Raw genomic sequence first — 25420 nt, 5'->3', positions numbered from 1 at the left:
TTAAACTACTGGGAGACAGAAGCCATCCAGAGATTTACCAGTAAACCCTGACCAGCCCACTTCTGCTATATAAGAAGGTCATAGGGACAAATTGTCACTATTCCTTTAGCTCCTTAAGTTTGGCTGCTGGTGGATATAACAGCAGAACAATGAATCAGATTCCTGAGCTACCACCTAAGGGCTGATAAAAAGCAGTGACTCACCTGCATGCTCCATGCTTCAACCTCCATCATTCCAATTCAGCTTGGGTCTATGTACATACAGAAGCATTCTTCTATGCACATATCCCTGTCTTGATGGGGAGAGTTGCATGCAAATGCAATTTCTCTTCTCAATCAGTCAATCAACAGGAATCCTGTTGTCCAGGAGGAGCGCCTGCTCCTCATTCTTTGCAAAACAGCTGACCAAGGTTCAAGCTTCAATACCTCGGCACAGTCATTAACTAAAATGGAGACCATAGTCAAGAAATCAGAAGAAGGCTAGGACTGGGGAGGGCAGCTATGAGAGAACTAGAAAAGGTCCTCAAATGCAAAGATGTATCACTGAACTCTACAGTCAGGATCATTCAGACCATGGTATTCCCGATCTCTATGTATGGATGTGAAAGTTGGACAGTGAAAAAAGTAGATGAGAAAAATAATCTCATTTGAAATATGGTGTTGGAAGAGAGCTTTGCACATACCATGGACTGTGAAAAAGACAAATAATTGGGTGTTATAACAAATTAAACCAGAACTGTCACTAGAAGCTAAAATGATGAAACTGAGGTTATCATACTTTGGACACACCATGAGAAGACATGATTCACTAGAAAAGGCAATAATGCTGGGAAAAACAGAAGGGAGTAGAAAAAGAGGAAGGCCCAACAAGAGATGGATTGATTCCATAAAGGAAGCCACAGACCTGAACTTACAAGATCTGAACAGGGTGGTTCATGACAGATGCTCTTGGAGATCACTGATTCATAGGGTCGCCATAAGTCATAATCGACTTGAAGGCACATAACAACAACAAATATATAGATATGGATCAAGCAATATTACCCAATAGCATATATAAATATAAGGAGAGTTCTGCTAGATCAGACCAAAGGCCCATCTGGACCACCATCCTTTTCTCAGAGTGGCCAACCAGATGTCTATGGGAAGCCCATAAGCAGGATGTGAGTGCAGTGGAACTCTCCTTACTTGTGATTCCCAGGAGCCAGAACATAGCCATCATGGCTACTATGGCTTACCTTGAGCTACATGTAAAGCTGTATGAGCTAGTAGTACTAGTACTAGTAAAGTATTGTGAGCAACAGTGGGAGCATCTGAATCTGTGGCCAGCTCACTGTTTCTACTAGGTGCTGGGTGGTTATTGTTACACACAAGTAAATGGCCTTATGCACTGGGTAGGAAACCCCAAGTATTCCTCCTTGTAGATAATTGCTGTAGTAATTATGAATGCAAATATTCTGTTTTCCTGTAATGGGGAATGTGGTTGGGGAAGCAGGATCAGCCAGTTGCTGAGTGAAACCTAAAATGAGAATCAGCATCTAATAATCAAGCACGGATGTTGAAACAGATCTCCACCCAACTACTATCCATGATGGAACAGTGCATCATCATTATATTATTGTAATTAATCACTTGCTACAAAACAAAAGTATCCAAATGAGTTACAAAAAATTAAGAACCAAAGGTATAGCATCAATTGAGAAGAAATACATTTTTGTTGTGTGTCACCCCAGTCTTTGAGTGGAGCAAGACTTCTAGGGATTCCTGCGCTTACTCAGGATTTGGTTTCTTTGGAAAGCAGGTCAGTGGAGATTATGGTGTCTTATAGGATGTATGTTTTTTATTTACACATATTCACAACCTCAACTTAAGATGGAGGAGTTCACAGCATTAGTAGTCCAATAGATCTTGCTTTTCCATCAGGCTTGTAGAGAGGCACCCCAAAGCCATGGTGCAGAGAGCAAGCCTCTCTGTGTCTCCCTAGTTTCCCGCTTCTCCCAACTACGCTAAAAACACAAGCCTCTCCTTGGCTCCAGGATGGGGGGAGCCTCCAGCCAAGTGATGTGGGGAAGAGGGCTTCTCTCCTGAAAGAATTCTAAATGGCCCACATTGCCTCCCTGGCAGATTCTTACATTTGTTAATGGGGGTACTTGACAGGCCCATTAGCTGCTCTATTAGATTAACAAGGGAAACTAGTCTGAGCAGTAGATCAGGTTTCTTCCTTTGCAGGTTGTAGAACTTATAGGTGCACAATTATAAACTAGAAAGGGTCACCCAGATATCATCCAAACCCTCCCCCACAATCCTTCCTTGGACCCAGAGGACTTTAACAACTATAGACCAGTGGCAAATGTTCCATTCTTGGGCAAGGTCTTGGAATGAGTGGTTGCTGACCAGCTCCAGGCGCTATTGGATGAAACCGATTATCTAGATCCATTTCAGTCGGGTTTCAGACCTGGTTTTGGCACTGAGACGGCCTTGGTCGCCCTGTGTGATGACCTATATCGGGAGAGAGACAGAGGGAGTGTAACTCTGTTGATTCTCCTTGATCTCTCAGCGGCTTTTGATACCATCGACCATGGTATCCTTCTGGAGAGACTTGCGGAGTTGGGTGTTGGAGGCACTGCTTGGCAGTGGTTCCGCTCCTACTTGGCGGGCCGTCTCCAGAAGATAATACTTGGGGAACATTGCTCAACCCCGTGGGTTCTCCAATATGGGGTCCCGCAGGGTTCGGTCTTGTCTCCCATGCTCTTTAATATCTATATGAAGCCGTTGGGTGCAGTCATCCGGAGTTTTGGAGTGCGTTGTCATCAGTATGCTGATGACACGCAGCTCTACTTCTCCTTTTCATCTTCTTCAGGTGAGGCGGTCGATGTGCTGAACTGTTGTCTGGACGCGACAATGGACTGGATGAGAACTAACAAACTGAGACTCAGTCCGGATAAGACTGAGATGCTGCTGGTGGATGGTTTCTCTGGTCAGATGGTGGATACATACCCTGTCCTGGACGGGGTTACACTCCCCCTAAAGGATCAGGTTCGTAGTTTGGGAGTCGTTTAGACTCTTCCCTATCACTCAAGGCCCATGTAGCCTCGGTGGCACGAAATGCGTTTTACCAACTTCAGTCGGTAGCCCAGCTACGTCCCTATCTGAGTAAGGAGGACCTTACATCAGTGGCTCATGCTCTGGTAACCTCACGTTTGGACTACTGCAATGCGCTTTACGTAGGGCTACCTCTGAAGACGGTTCGGAAGCTACAGCTAGTGCAAAATACGGCGGCCAGACTGCTAACAAGAACTAAGCAGTCTGAGCATATAACACCTGTTCTGGCTCGCCTGCACTGGCTTCCAATATGCTACCGGGCCAGATTCAAAGTGTTGGTATTAACCTATAAAGCCTTATACGGCGCGGGACCACGATACCTGCAGGAACTCCTCTCCCGTTACGAACCGGCTCGTACACTACAGTCTACTACGAAGGCCCTCCTCTGGGTCCCGACCCATAGGGAGGCCCAGAGAGTAGTAACAAGATCTAGGGCCTTCTCAGTGGTGGCCCCCGAATTGTGGAATAGTCTCCCCGAGGAGGTACGCCTGGCGCCGACACTATTATCTTTTCGGCGCCAGGTTAAAACCTTTCTCTTCTCTGAGGCATTTTAATCTAAGTTATTTATGTAAATGTTGTAATTGATATTTTAGATGATGTACTTTTATATTTATTATATTGATCTTGTAATTTTATTATTGTATATGTTTCTATGTTTGCCGCCCAGAGAGCTGTTTGCTAGTCGGGTGGGATATAAGCTGAATAAAATAAATAAATAAATAAATATAACAGACCCAGCAAAATAACAAAAACTTCAGAAGCAGAAAACATGTAATTACATGTCATAATTTGCCAAATGCTTTGCCACAGAGATACATTTTTTCCTGGTGTTGAAAAGATGTTAATGATGGTGCCAGGTGGATCTCACTGGGCAGAGCATTCCCAAATCAGGGAGCCTCCATTGCCAAAGTTCTCTCTTTGGTCACCACCATCTGAACCTCCCTTAGAGGGGTCAGCCAGAGGGAGGCCTCAGATGAAGACCAAAGAGTCCAGATAGTTTTATGTTGTTAGAGATACTCTAGAAGATATTGGGGTCATCAACTCTACTGAGATGGGTCAAAACCAGTACTATAAATTGAGCTCAGAAACATTCAAGCATCTAGTGCAACTGTGCCAGGATTGGTGTCATATTATCAGCTCACGTTGAGCCTGTCAGCAATCATGCAGCCACATTCTGCATACAACAATGTGTAAATTAGAAGAAGTTCACACTAAAATGCTTATCAATTTTCACGAAAACATTTTTTTAAAAAATTGCAAGTTGATGCGGAGAACTGTACTTAAGATTAAAAAACAGAAACTGTGAGAAAGAAAAACTGACACATTTGCCCATCTCTACCATGGTATAATTACCCATTGGGCCTGGGCACTTCTGCAGCCTCAAATGCACATTTAAAAAAAACAAAAAAACCCTAAGGTTGTTTAGGGCTTTGTGAATTCATTTTGAATTTCTCTTTGACAGTCTAGAGAGCTGCTGGAAACCCTTATGCAAGAATATAAGAAGTGCTCCACTGGATCAGACCGAAGGCCTGTCAAATCCAGAATCTGATTTTCCACAACAGTGGCAACCAGATGGCTGCTGCATTAGAGAGACCCATTCTCTGACTCTTAATTAGGGTTGCCAGGTTCAGGGCCTGAGACTGATCCTGTATCTTTAGGAGAAGAGAAAGTCAGCCAAGTGCAGGTGTTCTGGCAACCCTGTAATGGGAAAAACCACAGGGTGGAATTCTCCCTTCCACCTGCACAACTTTTAAAGATACAGAAGTGCTCTTGGTTGCCAGGCCCAGCCTCCAAGAGGTCTCCTGTATCTTTAAAAGTTGTGCAGGGGGAAGGGAGAATTCCACCCTGTGGTTTTTCCCATTACAGGGTTGCCAGAACACCTGCACTCGGCTGACTTTCTCTTCTCTTAAAGATACAGGATCAGTCTCAGGCCCTGAGCCTGGCAACCCCACAAGGCCCACCCTATGTATAAAATCTCACTGGATTAATCCAAGTGTTGGGATCTTTCATTAGCATTCCTCAAACATTTTACTCTCTATTTTACTCTTTAGACCTAGTTTTGCTCTAGGTGAAATTTCAGTATCTACTTATGTATTTTATTTAAATATTTGTTAAGCACACTTTCATATAAAATGTCACAGGATGGGATACTACCTAAAACACACAATATATTCCTCCTCCTCCTCTTCCTCAACAGTAAAATCTAGTTGGCAAATAATCTCAGATTTCAGAACAATGCAGTTTTTAGAAGATGTCTGACAGTGAGCAAGGAGTTGCACAGGGCCGGGCCTGCCATGCTAAAAACTCAGCCAAGCCTCTGGGACATGTGGGGCCACCAAAAGTGCCCCATCATAAGACCTCAGCACTCAAGATGGAGCATAAGGAATCAGGCCGTTCTTAGGGTACTTTGGGCCCAAGTTGTTTAGGGCTTTGTGAATTAATACAGTGCAGTAATTCCATTTAGGGGATTTTGACGCTTCAGACAGCAGCAAGGGAGATTGGCGAAGACAATCCCTTCCTATGCAATTGCTTGTGATTCATCGGAGTTGAGGCTGGAAGCCACAATTGTCTCCTAGATTGAAAGAAACCAATAAAACAAAGGCAGAGAAAGGCCTCAGTGAGGAAATGTCAGACTGACTGTAAAGCAAATAAACCCAGAAAGGTTGGAGTCATTTATCACCATCAGGTGACAGTGCAATATTTCCTCTGTAGTGATTGCTTGACACTTTGCTTAAGTTCAGTGTGATTTTTTAAAACGACCATTTTGTGTAAGCAGCATTACAGCCAGTGTTCTATTTTTTCCTTACTCTCCATAGAAGGAGACAGACCATGTAGTATTTGATGTGGTGTAGCTGGTTTGATAGCATCGTATTACTGTATTCTCCTCTGGATGTCAAGAGGATCTCCTGAGTGGACTGAGTGGGTGGGTGATGTTACCTACCCTGACAGAACACTCTGTGCCTTGCGGATCTTTTTGCAAGAAGGTATGTGAAAATGGCTTTGGCAAGTTGCAGTTCTTTTCCAGAGTTGTGACACCTGAGCTGAATCTGTGGCTCTAGGGAGACAGCAGCAGGTTTGCTTAATCCTCACTCTCACCAAAGAATGGATGATGGAGAGTGTGACTTTACAACACTGGTTAACTGACTGAACACCTTCAGGACACACTATTCGGGATGAGCAAATCTTTCTCCATTTCTTGTCAAAGTTTTCCCATGCATAAAAAATGGATATTCTGTGCACACTCCATGACAGCATGTGCAAAACACTGGTGGGTGCTCAATGTGTCTGCTGTGACCTTTGCCACCACCACCTTTACCCTGCCTCCTCATTAGCTCACCAAACTTTGCTGGGGCACATGGGAGAGGCAGTGGCACAGATGGCTCATCCTTTCTTGTTGTGGAGTGGATTGAGAGCACAAGTTCCAGCATCCCCTGCAGGAATGTGACACTATGTATGTCAATTTCCACCACAGACATTGTGGTCCCCATATGGGCTGCCATCTTTTCCCCACCAACAATGCCTGTAGACCAATGCTGCATCTTAACATAGTGCCATTCCATCTAAGGCATTGTAGAATGATGTGGTGGTTTACCTGGCCAAGGATTGCAGCAGCTCTGCACTGCTTCAAGTGGTGAAATGTTCTTGTTCATAGTGTTAGTGTGTATGTGTGTGTGTGTGAGAGAGATTCTGCTTACTCGCATGCCCTCATTCTTATAAAAAACCTCTAGACTTTCTGCCTCCTGAACAGATTTTTTCCCTTTCCCTTTTCCCCACCCCAAGCTACACCCTTGCACTTGCAAGAAAGGTTCTGGAGGTACCTTTGGATCAGCATGATTCAATATCATGGCCAATCTGAGTCCCCTGTATCATATGGTACTTCCAAACAGGGGACTTAATCTGCAAGCAGTTCATTGAGATATCGCAAATGGGTCATTGGCAACACTTAAAAACCTTACTGGGTTTTATTTTCTGGAAAGTGTATATGGGAGGAAATATGGGTGGCCATTTTGATGCTAATAGCACCAAGTGGATACCACAAATCCCTAGTCTGGAAGGAACCACAGACAGAGTCAAAGTGGCCACTGAAACCAGTCTAATCTCTCCCCTTTCCCCAGCTACTGGGCCATGACAGTTGACATGGAACCTTAGGGACAGAGAAATCTGCCTCATACTGTGTCAAGGCATTGATCCATCTAGCTTACTATTGTCTACATTGATTGGCAGTAGTTCTCCATGGATTTAGCTAGGATTCCTTACCAGGCCTTCTCCTGATTGACTCTGGTACCTTTGGCATGCTAAAGGTGTGCTCTGCCTCCTCAGCTAGGGACCTTTCCCTGTTGATTCATTTGCAAGTAGTGATGGGGTCCACTGCCTAATTCTGATCCGCTTGTATTCTGATACATTCTGATACATTCCATCCCAATCCACCCTTTTTTTGTTCCTGCTTTGGCACTTGCTGAGTCGATCCGCTGTTGTGCTTTTTTTGGTTGCGAAAAAAATACTTAATTTTTAATGTACATGCATGTGTAAATGTTCACGGTGTTCCACATGGTGGTGTTTTTTAAAAATTTATCACACTGACACACTGTTAAGAATGCATCAACTCTGATGAAATTAGGAAGATAATTACGTGAAATTGGGGGGGAAATCGGGGGAAAAACCATGCTGATTACAGTCATGGCCTGCTGCAAAAAATCCATGCCAGCCTGCCACAAGATATCAGTGTCAGTCCAAACAAAAGCAAACTGTTGAATTCAGTTGGGATCCAGTAATAAGTCCGACTTAGCGGATATTCTCCCCCATCCCTGTTTGCAAGTAGTGATGTGTAAATAAGTTAATTTGGGTTTCGCTTGACTTCTCATTTTTTCCCATAATTTCAGTTTTCCACCTTTTGACATCAGTTTGGGATTTTTTATTTTACTATAAATTTCTCCTAATATACACATTATTGCAAAGTATTTTCCCTACAATAATGCATTTTTGTGTACATTGCATACTATGCATTGCATGGAGAAGCACTTCCTTTTGCCTGTCCTGAATCTTCCAGCTTTCAGCTTCATTGGATGGCTCTGTGTTCTGGTGTGATGAGCAAGGGAGAAAAACTTTTCTCTATCCACTTTCTCCACACCATGCATAATTTTGCCTGCTGCCAATCTCCTCTGGCTTTAGCTCACAGTAGCAGTGTGGCTGTCAGGGTGTGATTCTGAGAAGGAGGAAGGAAAGAACATTCACAAAAGATCTTCTTCAGGACTTGATGTTCAAAGAAAGTGCGCACTGAAAAATATGATATTATGAATAGATGCTCCTTCCTAATTATTATTTCTAACAGCTCTTTCAAAACTGCTTCTGTTGGGAGTAAATAGTGTAAGTCGTTTAAACATGGCACTACCACTTTATTCCTTTGTTACTAGCAACTTTACAGAATTCTGTAATAACATGTCACATTACAGAAAAGTAGTAGATCAATAAAAGCAGGACATCTCAGTAATTAAAATGATGCAATGCACACATTAAAAGTTCATTTGTGATTCCATAATGCTGCTGTTCCGAAGTGCTTTGTGTATGTTTTATGATAAACAATTGGGAAAGGTTTTAATTGTCTGCATGTTGGTTGTATTCAAGGTGTACATTTGTGTATGTGTGTGTGTGTGTGTGTAAGGGGAGAGGTGTGGATATAACTCTGGACCGAATTGTTCAGCTGAAATTCTTGGAAATGTTACTTCTCTTTTACTGGCAGATCGCTCCTTTTTTGGATGACCTGATTCCTCACGTACCAACTGGGGCTGTGACATGCACTATGCCAGGCCAAAATAATCGGTCACAGTGACATTTTCCTACCAATATCACAAGGAGGTGTATACGTCTAGTGTAGGGATAGGAGACAACTTCGGTTTCCTAATTTCTAATTTTTGTTACCTAAGTCACACTTCCCAAAACAATATGCTAACTGAAACACAACTGTTTCAGAAACACAATGTCCTTCAAAATCCACACTTCTCTGAACTTTGTGATATAACTCCAACCAAAAAGTGTGTGCGTGTGTATTGGGGAATTGTGCATAAAAATGCAGATATAAATGAAAGTATTGTGTGAAAATGCATTATATTAAATTGCTTGCAAAAAATGTGTACATTAGGAAAAATAAGGACTGTAAAGTTGACAGTTCTTTTTTTGATTTTTTTTAAAAAAATGAAAACTGATGTGGAAATGTGGTGAGCTGAATTTAAGATTGAAAAAAAATGAGACACTGACATTGACAGATTCATCCATCCCTAGTCTGGAGTCAGCCCAGTTTCCTCTGTTGATTTTTAAATGGGCTTACATGTGAGAATTTCCTTTCAGCTTAGAATCTGTTTCTTTATACAAATAAAAGTGTGGTGGGGAACCTGTGGGCAGCCTGATGTTTTGGACTCCAACTCAAATCATCCCCAGCCTCTACATCCAATGGTCAGGGATGATGGAAGCTGTAGTTCATCAGCATCTGATGGAACGCCTCTCCCGACACGAACATACCCGTACACTACTCTCAACATGAAAGGTCCTCCTCCGGGTGTCTACTCCGAGGGAAGCTCGGAGGATGGTGTGATGTCCTTGTATTTTAATATCTGTAAATATGGTAAGTGTGGGTTTATTAAGCGATATATGGTAAGTGACTGAGTGAGAGGGGGGAGTACATGGGCTAGAATGCTGGAGGATGGTGTATGATGATTGGCTGAGTGTTTGAATGGCTGAAGGTATAAATGAGAGGATGACAGTTGAGTCTGGGGTGGAGTTATTGAGGAGGTCGGTTGGTTGATGAGAGGGATTTTGGAGGAGTTGGTTGGCAGAGTTCTGAGGGAGGTTTGGATTGTATTTGGCTGATATTTAGGCAATATATATATGACCAGAAACATAAAAAGTGACACTATATGAAACCATAAGCTTGTTAAACATACCTTACATAATCTTGTTATTTCCTGGTGTTTATAAATAAATATTGTATTGGTTTACCAAAAGCCTGATCCTTGGCTGGGGCTTTCACAGACCAGAAGGGTGGGCAGGGTATTTACCAAGGTGGAGAAACAGTATCAAATGGTGGCAGCGGTGAAGAGATAGTGTATCATCAAGTATCCAGGGCAACCCAGGTCAGTATGCTTTATTGGCACAAAGATACAGGGGGGTTGTGGCCTGCAAGTGCACCCAGACACAAAGTAACAATAAGCCAGAAGGGAGACTAAGGTGAATGTTGCGTGTGTGCGTGTATACATCATACAAGGATGGAATCCAAGAGTTGCATAGAACAGGAATAAGCCAGGCCAGGCAAGTTTCTTGTAAGAGTCTTTACTAGGCAAAGACATTAGACACAGTTCATTTCCACAGACAGCGTTTCCCCCACTCTGAGTTTCTCCAAGCATCCCGCTTATCAGGCTTCCCAGCCAGCTGCTGACCTTGGCAAACTGGTGCTCTGTTCTCACAGCTTAACCCTTCTGCTTCAGGTTTCACTCTCTTTGCTAAAAACCCTGTCTTTGAGTCTCACAGCCTGCTTCACTGACCAACAGCCCCCACCTGAGACTCACAGATTACAAAACTTCATTGTTCATTATTACATTTCTACAATATTAACTTTTCATTACAATACATATCAGTACATGGTTTGTTTTCTTACAGTTTCTATTTACATTTTCAGTTCCGTTCTTGTCTCTTTATTTCTTTATTCACACAGGTTTTACAGAGTCATTTTTGTTCACTTTTATTTGATAATACATTTATATTTCATTCCTCAACACAAAACTTCCACATTAGATCCATTGTTTCTTTATCTATTGGTCCTTCTTTTTCCCATTCTACTGGAATTTCATCTGTCTCATCATTTTTATGTGTAACATTAAATGTGAATCTCTGAGGTGGTTGACCTTTCGTTTTTCTTTTCCTTTCTGATCTTCTAACATTATCTATTTCCATTTCTTCCTCACTTTCTATTTTACTTGGACCTGCACCTGTTCCTGCACTGGTACTTGGCATTTCTGTATCTTGCATTGCCATGTCTTCACCTCTCAGCCTTTTGACAGTACGTTTGCCACCGTGTATTAGATCAGTCAATGCAGTTCTTAATGGAATTTGCTGCCCAAAAGGAACATCTGCTGCTTCCTGCTTGCTTGCACTATCTAGGATAACTGTTTGACTGTCTCTCCAAGGTTTATCTATCACCTTTATGCTTCTGCTTAACACTACTTGTTGTTTCTCAGGCAACCAAACTCTATAATATGAATTCTGAAATCCCAAAATGCGTCCTGCCTGAGCTCTTGAGTGTTTTGCAACATGTACCCAGCATTTTGCCCCAAAACGTTCTATGTGTTTCACCCTGGGCTTTCTTCCAGTCAGTTTCTCATAGGGAGACATGCCTATTGTTCTGTGCATGAGGCGGTTCTGAATATAAACAGTGTACAGAATACATTCACCCCAATAAGTGTTATTCATATCAGCATCTGCTAGCATGGCTCTCATTGAATCTTGCAATGACCGGTTCCTCCTCTCTGCAGTTCCGTTGGAGGATGGGCTGAAGGGAGCAGTAAGACTCTGTATTATTCCCTTCTTTTCCAAATATGTTTTAAATGAATTACTGGTAAATTCTCCACCCCTATCTGATCTGATATCTTTGATAACAACCCCATATTGTGTCTCTGTTCTCTGTATAAATGCCTTCAATTTCTCTTCTGCTTCACTTTTCTTTTTCAATAAGAACACATGTGTAAATCTGGAGAAATCATCCACAATCACTAAATAAAACCTTGCTCCACCTTTTGAGCACTGGAAAGGTCCAGCCAAATCCACATGTATGAGCTGATAGGGTTCAGTGCTCTTATTTACTGGAGTCACAGTCATTTTTGTTTTATAGCATACTTCACACTCATCCACATGCTCACAATGTGTTAATTTCAAATCTTGACTATGCTTTGGGGTGTTTTGTATCTTTTCAAAATGTGCGTGTGCCAATTTTCTGTGCCATTCATGGAAACAATTATCATGTTTATTTTTATTAACTCCTATCCAAGCACACGTGTGTTTATCAAGATTGCACTCAACCATAAACTTTTGGTTCTGTAATTTCCCTTGCATGCATATTTCACCATTTTTTCTCACAAAACATCTATCCCCTTCAAATGTAACTTTACAACCTATTTGAGCCAATTTTCTCACTGATAGAATGTTATATTTTAAACCAGAAACTAATAATACATCTGTCAATATAGTTTCCAAATTACCCAACTTGAGCGTGCCTGTTGCAATCGCGTCCTGAGTCGATCCGTCAGCCAGATAAAGCTTCTCCTGCATCGGCTTTGAAGTGTAAAATAAACTAGAGTCTGTGATTAGGCAATTAGACGCTCCACTGTCAAGAAGCCACTTAGAGTTAATGTGTTTATTGTCCCCCTTAGCAACAAAGTTCACACTTGTTCTCTGACTTTCAAAGTCCCTGTTATTCCTCTTCTTTAAACAATGTCTCTGTATATGTCCACGGGACCCACAAAAATAACATATTTTATCCTCTTGCCTGCTTCTTTGATTTTGTTGTTGTACAGCCACAGTCTCTTTTAACTCTGTTTTCTTATTCTCTTGTCTTCTATTCCACTCTTGTTGAAGTTTCTGTTCTACAAAGTCCAAATTCAGATGTCCGTCGGGTAAAGTTTCCAGACTAGAGACCGTGACGTCCCATTTTTGATCAAATGAAGATAACAGGATATAGACCATCTGAATGTCACTATGATGCACTCCTCTATCTTGCAGCTCAGCATTTAATCTACGAAATTCAGCCAGATGCTCTGTCATAGTCACTTCATCTGTAAAACGCATCTGATAAAGTTTCTGTGCTAAACACAGCCTGCTCCCAGCAGTTTGCTGCACATGAGCGGCTCTTAGCTTCTCCCACATCTGATTAGCTGTCGGCTCATTACTCACCAGCAACAGTTGAGAATCAGACAGCCCCAGAGTAATAAAAGCCTTCGCTTTCTCGTCTTTCTTCAACCACGCTGCTGAAGGAGCTGCCGGAGGGGGGTTTTCTACGACATCATTCAAATCTTCTTTAATCAGAACTGCTCTCATTCTCCATTTCCAGCTGGAGTAGTTTACAGCATTCAGTCTCTCCATCGGCATCCCGGATAACAGGTTTACAGCCATGTTGCCCACTCTTACTTGCCTCTTACTTGCACTTTGTTTCTCTCTGCACCAACGTCACGTCAACACTCGAACCCGCTACTATGTATGATAAGCTGGGCCCATAACCTCTGTTGCGTGTGTGCGTGTATAGATCATACAAGGATGGAATCCAAGAGTTGCACAGAACAGGAATAAGCCAGGCCAGGCAAGTTTCTTGTAAGAGTCTTTACTAGGCAAAGACATTAGACACAGTTCATTTCCACAGACAGCGTTTCCCCCACTCTGAGTTTCTCCAAGCATCCCGCTTATCAGGCTTCCCAGCCAGCTGCTGACCTTGGCAAACTGGCGCTCTGTTCTCACAGCTTAACCCTTCTGCTTCAGGTTTCACTCTCTTTGCTAAAAACCCTGTCTTTGAGTCTCACAGCCTGCTTCACTGACCAACAGTGAAGTCTCTAGCAGTATTGTTTACAGGGAGTGACTGGTGGTGCTCCCTAGCGGTGGGATCTTGTGAGATCTGTGCTAGGGTGGCTAAAGAAAAATAAAAACTACGTTTCTGCCTGGTGGTGGCCACAGGTGGGAGTATCACAGGTGGTGCCAGGGGAGGAATGTGATGCCCTTCCCTGGTTCTCCCTGTCAGGTTCCCACCTGCTTGTGACTACTGCCTTTCACTAGGCACCACCAGGGACACCACCAGTCCAGACTGTCCTTTATATGGTTTCTCACTCCGCTCTAGCACAGATCTCACTAGATCCCACTGCTAGGCAACACCACCAGTCACGTCCTGTAACCAATACTCCCAGAGACTTTGCCTGAGTCTCTCTCTAGCTGGTTACTTTTGTGACTGAGTACTTATGCTGTTCCCAACCCCCTTGTATCTTTATAGATAACGCATACAACTCTGGGTTGCTCTGGATACTTGAATTGTTACAATTCCTCCCTTCACCGCTGCCACCATTAGATACAGATTCTGTTCAGCTTTGGTAATTACCTTGCCCTCCCTTCTGGTCTGTATATTCCCCAGCCAAGGATCAGGCCTTTGGTAAACCAAAGAAGTATTTATTTACTAATAACAGGAAATAACAAGATTACTTTAGGAATGTTTCACAAGCGTATGGTTTCATATATGGTTACTATTTATGTTTCTGTTCATATATATCCTCTTTAAATATCAGCCAAATCCAATCCAAACTTCCCTCAGAACTCTGCCAACCAACTCAACAACCTCTCTCTAACCGACTCTCCCACCTTCCAACCGACCCCCCTTCATCACTCACAAACCTCCATTTATACCTTTAGCCAGCCAGCCACTCAGCCAATCATCATCCAGCACACTTCAGCTTCTCACCCATGTACTCCCCCTTTCTCTCTCAGTCAATTACCGTACATCACCCAATAGACCCGCACTTACCATATTTACAGATGCTAACTTACAGGAACATTACAGATGGCAACAAGGGAGAGGGCCTTCTCAGTGGTGGCCCCCAAATTATAGAATGATCTTCCTGACAAGGTGTGCCTGGCGTCAACACTGTTATCTTTTCAGTGCCAGGTCAAGACTTTCCTCTTCTCCCAGGCATTTTAACAGCATTTGAATAACATGTGGTTTTAACTTGCTTATCAGTTTTAATGGGTTTTAATGGTTTAAATTTGTGTATTTGTTTTTAATGTTTTTAATTGTTGTAAATCACCCAGAAAGCTTTGGCTATAGGGCAGTATATAAATGCAATAAACAAACAAACAAACATCTGGAGAGCCATAGAATTTGCCCATCCAACCCACTCCATGTTTATGAACATCAATATTTGAGAGACCGTCTCTTTCCCTAAAGACCCTCTTGGGTGTTAAGATCAGCAGAGGGGGCTGTTTTGGTAGTTACACCATCCTCAGATATTTGGGGGGGTGGCCTGAGAAAGCTCATTCTCTGTGGCAGGGCCTAAACTGTGGGATTCCCTTTCCACAGAGCTGTGTCTGGCACCTTCACTGTACAGTTTTCAGTGGATGCTGAAATGCACCTCTTTATCCCAGCCTTTGACTCCTGAGATGTGTGTTTTCAGGACCCACCTTACTCCTGTGGCTATAATTTGATATTGAATGTTAAATTATTGTAACCCACCATGGGATCTCCTGGTGAAGGGTGGATTGTAGGGATGGGAGAGAATATCTGCTAAATCGGACTTTGTAGCAGATTCCAACTGAATTTGATAGTCCACTATCTTTTCGGACTGGCACTGATTTCTTGCGGTGGGCTGCAGCTGTAATCGGCATCATAATTTTTTGCACTGTGCCACAGCTGTAATTGGCATGGATTTTTTATATTAACCCCCTTATTTTATGTAATTATCTTTGTAATTTCCTCTAAGTTGATTCATTCATAACAGTGTGTAGGTGTGATAAATAGGAAAAAACAAACCACGTGGACCACTGTGGCCATTTACATAGGCATTTATCTTAAAAATTACACTTTTTTTCCCCTGTGGATTGAATCGGCAAGCGGCAAAGCAAGCGGGAACAAAAACAGGGTGGGTTGGGATGGAACAACGGACAACCGGAATACAAGCATATTGGAACTGGGCAGCAAACCCCATCCCTAGGGGGTGATGATGATGAAGATGATGGTGATTATCATCCACACTTTGGAGACTTCCTCCCCAGCCCCATTTCTGAAACCAACCAAAAGTCTGAACCACTTTAGCCTAGCTAAACTAGCCTAGCCTAACTCGTTATGATTGCAGAAATTTACGACTTTTTGAAAGCAAATTGTATTTACAGAACACTGTCTTGGCTCCTAAGAATATTTAAGAGTGTCTATGTTTGTTTGGACAGCAAAGGTGGATGGATCTACGCTGTCTATCACTCAAGTTTAAACTGTGCTATTGGGAGGTTTTTCTTGAGAATCACCAGGGAGGTTCTGAGTTTCACAGCTTTTTGCTTTGCCTGTGTGCAGGGTCGGTGGGAGGTGGTAGAGAAAGCTTCCTGGACCGCTCACAACATGGAGTTTTGATCTGGGAAATGTGATGCCTTGCTTCCATCCCTGTGCTACCTTTCCCAAATACCAATGCAAGAATCTTTGTGCCCAGAGGATAATGCTACCAGCAAATTTTGCTGGCTCAGAGGGAAGTAAAGTACCCCGATGCCTAAAAATTAAAAGTCCTTAGAAATCAGGTGTAACCTGATGTGTGTGGGGGAGAGAGTTTTACCTACTGTTTCTTTACCACTCACATTACAAAAGCTTGGCTAACTGACAAAGATTTTCAGCTAGTGCTGTGCCAAAGGGGCCCATGGCACAAAAAAGGTTAAGAACCCCTGCTTTAGAGACTGTGTATCATTTGTGCAAAATTTTCCTCCTACCAAAGCACAAAACTTTGAATTTAGCTCTGTTAATAATGAAATATGAGAGAACTAGAAAAGGTCCTCAAATGCAAAGACATACCACTGAACACTAAAGTCAGGATCATTCAGACCATGGTATTCCCGATCTCTATGTATGGATGTGAAAGTTGGACAGTGAAAAAAGCGGGTAAGAGAAAAATCAACTCATTTGAAATGTGGTGTTGGAGGAGAGCTTTGCATATACTATGGACTACAAAAAAGACAAATAATTGGGTGTTAGAACAAATTAAACCAGAACTGTCACTAGACACTAAAATGATGAAACTGAGGCTATCATACTTTGGACACATCATGAGAAGACCTGATTCACTAGAAAAGACCATAATGCTGGGAAAAACAGAAGGGAGTAGAAAAAGAGGAAGGCCAAAGAAGAGATGGATTGATTCCATAAAGGAAGCCACAGACCTGAACTTACAAGATCTGAACAGGGTGGTTCATGACAGATGCTCTTGGAGGTCACTAATTCATAGGGTCACCATAAGTCATAATCGACTTGAAGGCACATAACAACAACAACAACAATGAAATAATTTTCTTTACAAAAAGCACTAAATTTTAGGGGGGGAAATAGGAAGCTGCCTTGTACCAAGTCAAACCATCTAGCTCAGTATTCTTTACACTGACTGGCAGTGGCTCTCCGGGCTTTCAGGCAGGGAACTCACCCAGCCTTACCTGGAGATGCCGGTAACTGAACCTGGAACCGTCTGCATGCAAAATAGATGCTCCACCACACCTTCTCGTGGTAGCTTGAGATGATGAAAATAAAATGGCATCATCAGCATAAAGATAAATGTTTACCAACTTGTCCACACACATTGGGTTGAATCCAGTGAACTCACTGTGCTTGTGGAGTGTCTTCTGCTTGTGCAATGGATCTTCTTCTATCCTCTCCTCCCTCTGCATGTCCTCCACACTTAAATCTGCTCCAGGTTTCCCCCTAAACTTTCTGGGGCAGATTTGGGTGTTTGTGCAGAGGCCGCACAGCAGAAAGAGAGGAAAAGGATGGTCTGTTTTGCAAGTGGAAATTGTTCTGCAAGCGCAATGACTCCATTGGATTCAACGCTTGGCCTTGGAAACATCTGGCATGCAGGACGCTTGTCTAGCTGGACCTTGGTCTCATCCATTGAAGCAAGCCTTATTAAGTCAACTCAGCCTGGAACTCTTGTAAACTGAATATTCTAATAACCTTCTCCTCTTGTTCCTTTCCCCCTCCCCTTGTCATGCAGGGTAGCTTTTATGTGCCATCTGAAAACTGCATGCAGCATGCACACAAGTGGCATAAAGGCCTTTGCCTCCTGCTCCTGAAGGCGTATAGAGGACTTTGTGTGTACTACGCCATCATCATGAAGGAGGTTCCCAATTTGCCACAGCTGAAATTAGGTAAGAGGATAGCCATGGCTTGATATTTGACCATGTCGACTAGCTGTCATGTTCAGGCGTAGCCCCAAAATACAACTGTTGTTGCGACATTAATGCAGCCCTTTCCAACACCGCCACCACCCCGATTGCTTTGCTGCTGCAGGGTAACAGTTGCATCCATCAGCCAATTGCCTTGGCAATGGATTAACATGTTTCCTTTTTCTTGTGCTATTTTGAGCACCACTAAACAATTATCAAATGGGGAATCTTTTGCAGGGGACATCAAAAGGAACATCTTCCCCAATTCCAGCTTTTCCCCAGCCTTAGGCAGGCAGCACCTCCTCAATCTCTTTTCACCTGCAATGTAAGGGTAATTATAATGGCCAACTTATAGACTATTGCAAAGGTTCATAAGTTTAGGAACCTTTGGAATTCACTGGGTTAATACTTCCTCCTTCTACAGTTATTATTCCAGTCATCTCTGTCCTAAGCTTCTTTTTTTCGTCAAAGGAATATCAGTGGGTGAAATCCAATGCAGCAAGAGTGGGTGTCCACTCACTCACACAATACAGCTTCTCCTTCCACTCTTTCCCCCTGCAGCCCTCACAGGAACCCTAAAATCTGCTGTGGTGGGTTGAGGGACCCTCCAAAGCACATTCTGGGCTGGGGCTGGGGAATGGAGTGGGGAGAAGAGTAACTAAATTTTTGCAAGCAGTTTTCTCTTGCATTCCAGGGTAGACATCATTGGATGTCACCCTATCATTGCTGCTTAAGCCTTAAGGACTTAAAAGTGAGTGTTGTTCTTTGCTGGGGGGGGGGTTAGGGTCTCAAATAATTTAATCCCCCTTTTCTTTTTCTAGAGGATCTTGCTGTAAAAGAGACACTGCTGCAACTGTCTGCAGAGCTGCAGGTACCTAGCTCAATGACATACATTCATGTCCGCATGCTTCTGAAAACCAGTTGCCAGAAGCCACAAGAGGGAAGAGTGCTCTTGCTTGTTTACAAAAATAACAAACCAATGAATAAAATCCAGTCAGCATGTTTGCCCTAAAGGTGTAGATCACTTCATTCTGTGCAGGAATTCACAAAGATCAAACTCCTCAAGGTTCCCTACCTCCCTATGAAGAAAACCAAATGTGTTTGAGATTTTTAGGCTTGTGTGTGTGTGTGTGTAAAACCCTTGAATGGTTTGGAGTGATTTATTTCTCTCTTTTTCTTTAAATCCTAGAATGCAGAATCAATCAATAAAGTTGATTAGCCATACCAATTTGGATCCATACCAATCGGGTTTCAGGACTGGTCACGGAACTGAAACAGCCTTGGTCGCTCTGGTAGATGATTTGAGGAGGGCATTAGATAGGGGAGAATTCACCTTTCTTGTCCTCCTCGATCTCTCAGTGGCTTTTGATACTGTCGACCACAGTATCCTTCTGCTTCGCCTGGAGGGATTGGGAATTGGAGGCACTGTATTACAGTGGTTCCATTCCTTTCTCTCCGACAGGTACCAACAGGTAGCATTGGGGGAGGAGGTATCAGACCCTTGGCTTCTCAATTGTGGTGTGCCACAGGGCTCTATCCTCTCTCCCATGCTATTTAACATCTATATGAAGCCGCTGGGGGCAATCATCAGGAGATTTGGGCTGCAGTGTCATCAATATGCGGATGACACTCAGCTCTATCTCTCGTTTAAATCTTCACCAGAGTTGGCTCTGGAGACCTTGTCCAAGTGCCTGGAATCTGTGAGTGGATGGATGGGAAGGAACAAGCTGAAGTTGAACCCTGATAAGACCGAGGTACTACTTGTGGGGGACAAGAGAAGGTTGGGTGACATTGACCTGAAGTTCAACGGGGTGAGTCTACCCCTAAAGGACCAGGTCCGCAGCCTTGGGGTTGTGCTTGATTCCAGGCTGTCCATGGAGGCTCAGATTTGGGCAGTGAGCCGGGCAGCCTGGTACCAACTACACCTCATACGAAGGCTGCAACCCTACCTTCCTGTTCACCAGCTCCCACTAGTGGTACACGCCCTGGTCACCTCTCGTTTGGACTACTGTAATGCGCTCTATGTGGGGTTACCCTTGAAAACGGTCTGGAAATTACAACTGATACAAAATGCGGCGGTTCGACTACTTACAAATAGTCGCCGCCGAGATCACATCACACCAGTGTTGTTCAACCTACACTGGCTACCAGTTGTTTTCCGAGCCCAGTTCAAGGTGTTGGTATTGACCTTTAAATCCCTACACGGTTTCGGCCCAGTTTATCTCACGGAGCGCCTTCAACGCCACCAATTATGCCGCCCGACAAGATCGGCCACACAGGGTCTTCTCTCAATCCCGCCAACAAAAACAGCCAGATTGGCGGGTACTAGAGAGAGGGCATTCTCAGTGGCGGCCCCCACTCTTTGGAACGCCCTCCCACAAGATCTCCGGCACGCCTCTTCCCTAAATGTGTTTCGGAAAGCCTTAAAGACCTGGCTCTTTCAGCAGGCCTTTGGGGTATCCGGGGAGGGTTAATTGTTATAACTGTAATGCCTCCTGCCCAGTTTTAATATTGTTGCTGCAGATGTATTGTTTTTATATTGTATTATTATATTTTATCAATTGTATTCTAACAAATTTGTAAGTCGCCTAGAGTGGCCATCGGCCAGATAGGCGACGAAGAAATTAAATTTATTATTTATTATTATTATTACCTAGATGAACAGAGATGAAAGTCTGTTTCCTACAGCACATAATTTGGTTAATAAAACTTGCTCCCCCATACAATGATGGTTACTGTCTTTGAAAAGGGATCTACAGAAGGGTTGTTCTTATGCACTGACTTTTCTGTGGAGGAAAATGCTAAGAACACAAGAGCCTGTTGGATCAGGCCAGTGGCCCATCTAGTCCAACATCCTGTTCTCACATGGGGCAGCCAGATGCCCATGGAAAACCCACAAACAGGATCCAAGCACAACAGCACTGTTCCCCTCCAGCAGTTCAGCAACTGATATTCAGAAGAATACTGCCTCTTACTGTGGAGACAGAGCATAGCCATCATAGCTATTAGCCAGCCACTGAAAGCCTTAAAAGCCTTATCATCCATGTTTGACAAATTTGGCCCCAGGTTGCTGAATGTGGGATAGTAGTATGATTTTTGCGAGTCTGTTGTGGTTGGTATTACAGTGCTGTGTGGTGGAAGAATGACTGGACAGTATATGCTCATTTCAATAGTGAATGACAATTAATTAATTAAGGCAGGTGTATTATTTAGTAATTTACTGTATATACCGCTTAATTGCCAAGGTGGCTTCTAAGCGGTTTACAAAAAATGAAAACGTAAATAATTTAAAAGCACAATGAAACAATTCCATCAAAAGATTAAAAGAAACATCCACAATGAAAATGTACAATAAAACAAGCCCATTGAAACCGCACAACAATTAAAATAGTTCAAACATCAACTAAATCAGGTTCAGGTCAGGAGATAAGGGGAATGCTTGTCTAAACAGGTGCGTCTTCAAGAGCTGGTGGAATTTCAATACCACTGGAGGCCCCTTGTATTTCAGCATTCCACAACCCTGAGGCCACCAGTGAAAAAGCCCTCCAATGAAAAAGCCAATGGGGTGCCCTCCAGATGTTGTTAGACTATAGCACCTCTCATCCTTACTATTAACTTGCTGGGGTGATAGAATTTGGGAGTCCAACAGTGTCTGGAGGACACCATGTTGTCTAACGCTGAATTAAGGCATGCACGTAGTTATTCTTTATTTGTGATCTGGTACTCAGAGGTATAATGCAGCAGAACATGGAAGCTCCATTTAGCTATCATGGCTAATAATGTTTGAAAGAGAATGTTTGGATGGCTTTAGACAAATTCATGGAGGACAGGGCTATCAATGGCTACTAGCCATGATGGCTGTGCTCTGCCACCCTAGTCAGAGGCAGCATGCTTCTGAAAACCTGTTGCCGGAAGCCTCAGGAGGGGAGAGTGTTCTTGCACTCGGGTCCTCCTTGCGGGCTTCCCCCAGGGACCTGGTTGGCCACTGTGAGAACAGGATGCTGGACTAGATGGGTCACTGGCCTGATCCAGCAGGCTCTTCTTATGTTCTTATGTTCTTATCCATGAATCGATCTGACCGGAGGAAGGGGTCTTGCCACTTTCACAGCTTATGTCTATAGAGGAGAACACCAACCACAGTGAAGCAATTTTTCAGCAGCTTCCAAAGCCACTCCATAGTTATAAACAACTGTTGGGCAAACAATGACAGGAGGATTCTTCTGCCAATGTCACTGTTTGAAATATGTGGTTTTTATTGTGCACCAATTTCTGATTCTGCACTAAAAACTAGGTTGTCCACCCTGCTGGGAAGGGAAATACAGCAGACGCATCAGAAAATGTTTTGCATGTTAGAGGTCCATCTAGTGGGCAACTTATAATTAGCAACAAGAGGTCTCTGATGTATCTAGTTGTGCAGTCCTTAGAAAGGAAAAATTAGTGGTCCACATGCAGCCTGAGCTTTTTCAAGTTTAGTCAGAATTGAGACTTATGTCCAGGTACAATTGATTAAGGTTGCTACTTTGGAAGATCCAGAAGTATAGCAAAAGTTGATCGCTAGTTCACTTATTTTTGCTATGGAGTTCGAGGTAGATATTTCTGAGACTACTCAGGTTGGTACGTGCACACTCTGTCAATGCTCTTTACATTTGGTTTATATTTGCACCTAAAACAATACTATACCCTAAAGCAGCTATTCTTCAAAATTCACAGTTCACCAAACGAACAAATGTATGCAATAAAAATTAGGTCTCTGGAGGGAGGAGGTTGTGGAGTGGCTGCCAGAAAGCCCCCTAACTGATACCAACCTCTTATATCACTCTTTGGCAGTCAGCTCCAATGATGTCCCCTTCAAAGTTAACATGTGAAGGAAGAGGCCAGTGTCAGGCAGGCCTAGGTCTAAGGCCTGGCGTTGACTCTGCCCTGCTCAGGCTGTTGTGGGATTGCCCAAGATCACTAGCAATCTTGCAAGAGGAAGCATGGGCAGGGGGAAGAATCTCCCTTCCATCACTCCCGGGTTGCACATTGGCCCACAGATGCACCCTGTGCCAGGCACAAAACCATATTTACAATGTGCTGGTTGCACCTGCCTGGTCTTGGGGTGGGGGAGATGTAGTGTATCCTTCTTCCCCCCTCCTGACCCTTCCCTACCAAATAACCTCGGAGACGGATACAGGTCAAGGTGGGTGGTGCTTTCTTTGGGACAGAGTGGATTGGTCCTGCTCAGGGCCCACAGATGGAGGCCACAGGGTGGGAGGCTTGTACATAGCCCCAACAAAAATGCACATTAAATTACTAGTGAAAGCAGCATACAAAATTGTATTATCTTAGTGGAAAATGCTTGCAAAAATGTGTCTGTTAGGCAAAATGATATACGAAATAGCTGTATAATAGGAGAAATGCCATCTAAAATGCTGGGAATATTTTGTGAGGACTTTTTTCTAAACAAAACAAAAAAAAAACCCTGATGTTGAAATGTGTCAAACTGCAATTAAGACTGGAAAGCATAGAAACGAAAATTGGCAGATTCACCCATCCCTATTTGAGGATGGGATTAGCAAAGGGGCTTCCAGACTGTTTCCAGACTGAAATAAGCCCCAGCATCTCTTCTCCCCGCCCCCAGAAATAAAGCATTGATTCATAGGGTCGCCATACGTCGCAATTGACTTGAAAGAACATAACAACAACAACAACGATCTGCTTAGCATAGATGCATATGATGTCACCCATACCAAGCTGATCAGAACCTACCAACTGTGTATGGTGGCCCACAAAGAGTTAAACATGCTGTATTAAAATGTTATTCATTTTAATTTATTTATTGTTAAACTTCTATCTCACCCTTCCTCCCAAAGGAGCCTAGAGTGGCAAACATCAAAAGGTTAAAAGAATACAATTAAATTCATTCATGCATTGCAGCTGGCCTACTCTGAGAAAAACATAACAGGATGCAACTCTTGAATTGTAACGAGGCTTCCAGGAATGGAAAACTGCCTCCTATTCACAGAAATAATGTGGGTTGTATCCAGTGTTGTGCAAACAGAGTTCTGCTTGTGCAGCCGGATATCCTCTTCCTGTCTTCTCCCCATGGGTGGGCGCTGCAGGGGAGATTTATTTATTTTATTTATTTATTAAACTTATACCCCTTCTTCCTCCCAGAAGGAGCCCAGGGTGGCAACAACAAGCAATAAAATGCTAAAAAATATCTTTAAAAACAATTAAAGAATCTTAAAAACAGAACACATTAAACCATTTTAAAAACATATTGTTTAAAAATATCTTTAAATACAATTCAAACACAGGCGCAGACTGGGATAAGGTCTCTACTTAAAAGGCTTGTTGAAAGAGGAAGGCCTTCAGTAGAGTTCAATGATCAACTGGGTGTATAAGAGGTGAGATGATCTTTCAAAGATGAGAGGAGGGGAAGTTCCATTTCTCAAGTCAGCTGTCCAAGTGAAAAGACAGCAAAGAAAATGAGAGGCGATTTTTGCCAATTTCCCTCCTTCCCTCTGTATCCCCCTGTGTTGCCTGTCATGCTGTGTTGCATCTCATGCTGCTCTGAGCAGAATTTTGGGGAGCATAAAGGGTGGCAGAGAAAAAGGGAACTGATGCACTTTTAACTGGTAGGAATATCACATGGAGTGGGACTCTGCTCAGAGGAGTCTTCCACCAGCAAGAGAAATTCAGGAGAAACTCAAAATCTCAGCCACTGTCAGCAATACCTGAGCATGTTCTGTTGCCATAAGTCACCCCATCTTTTGCTGTCCAGCGAAATCCCTTTTCTGAATAAGACTTGCAAAACAGTTTGAATATTTTAACACTGCTATTATCTGTGTCAGAAGCTCAATCTAGATTGATGTTCACAAGTAATTCTTACTGTTTGAAGAAGCTCGGAAGAGAGGAGGGCTCAGGATAGAGTCATCACTGGATGCAGAGTAGAATTGGGTTAGCACTGAATTTTACAATAAGCAAACTTTGGAGGTGAATTCAGAGGCCTCTTCCTGGATGAAATGACTGAGGAATTTTGAGTGTGGAAAAAAGTGTTTAGTCACCTTTCTAGTATTGACAACTGCACCTCCTTATGATGCCAACATTGAATTCCATGGAATAATTCAACCAAATCTTCATGGAATCATTCAGTGTAAGATATTACATTGACTTATTCCTTGAAGTTAGAAGTTTTGGTTGCTTTGTCTTGAGACCGCACAGGGATTTTGAATTAGAATTTTTTCCTAAGATTGCCCTTGAGAAAGGGTCATTCAGACCTGAAACACTCTGGGCTCTCATAAATAGTTTTCGTTTGATGACCAAAAAAAAAAAAAAAAAACCTTTACTTCATTTTGACTGACCTTGCGATTCTGAGGAATTTGTTTCCTTGTTGTTGTTTTTCTGTTTATACATAA

General features: G+C 43.0%; 1 protein-coding gene across 1 annotated transcript in view; it reads left to right on the top strand.

Moving 5' to 3' along the window:
- Positions 1-25420, top strand: part of FAM135B (family with sequence similarity 135 member B) — a 153211-nt gene that overhangs the window by 86173 nt on the left and 41618 nt on the right. The window contains exons 7-8 of the mRNA XM_061607839.1: positions 17849-18002; positions 18842-18891. Of these exons, the coding sequence (XP_061463823.1) occupies positions 17849-18002; positions 18842-18891 (204 nt within the window). The remainder of the gene's footprint in view (positions 1-17848; positions 18003-18841; positions 18892-25420) is intronic.

Source organism: Rhineura floridana, chromosome 1, assembly GCF_030035675.1.
Source record: "Rhineura floridana isolate rRhiFlo1 chromosome 1, rRhiFlo1.hap2, whole genome shotgun sequence".
NCBI lineage: Eukaryota > Metazoa > Chordata > Lepidosauria > Squamata > Rhineuridae > Rhineura > Rhineura floridana.
Note: the sequence above shows the minus strand (reverse complement) of the source record. Positions and strands in the feature narration are given on the sequence as shown.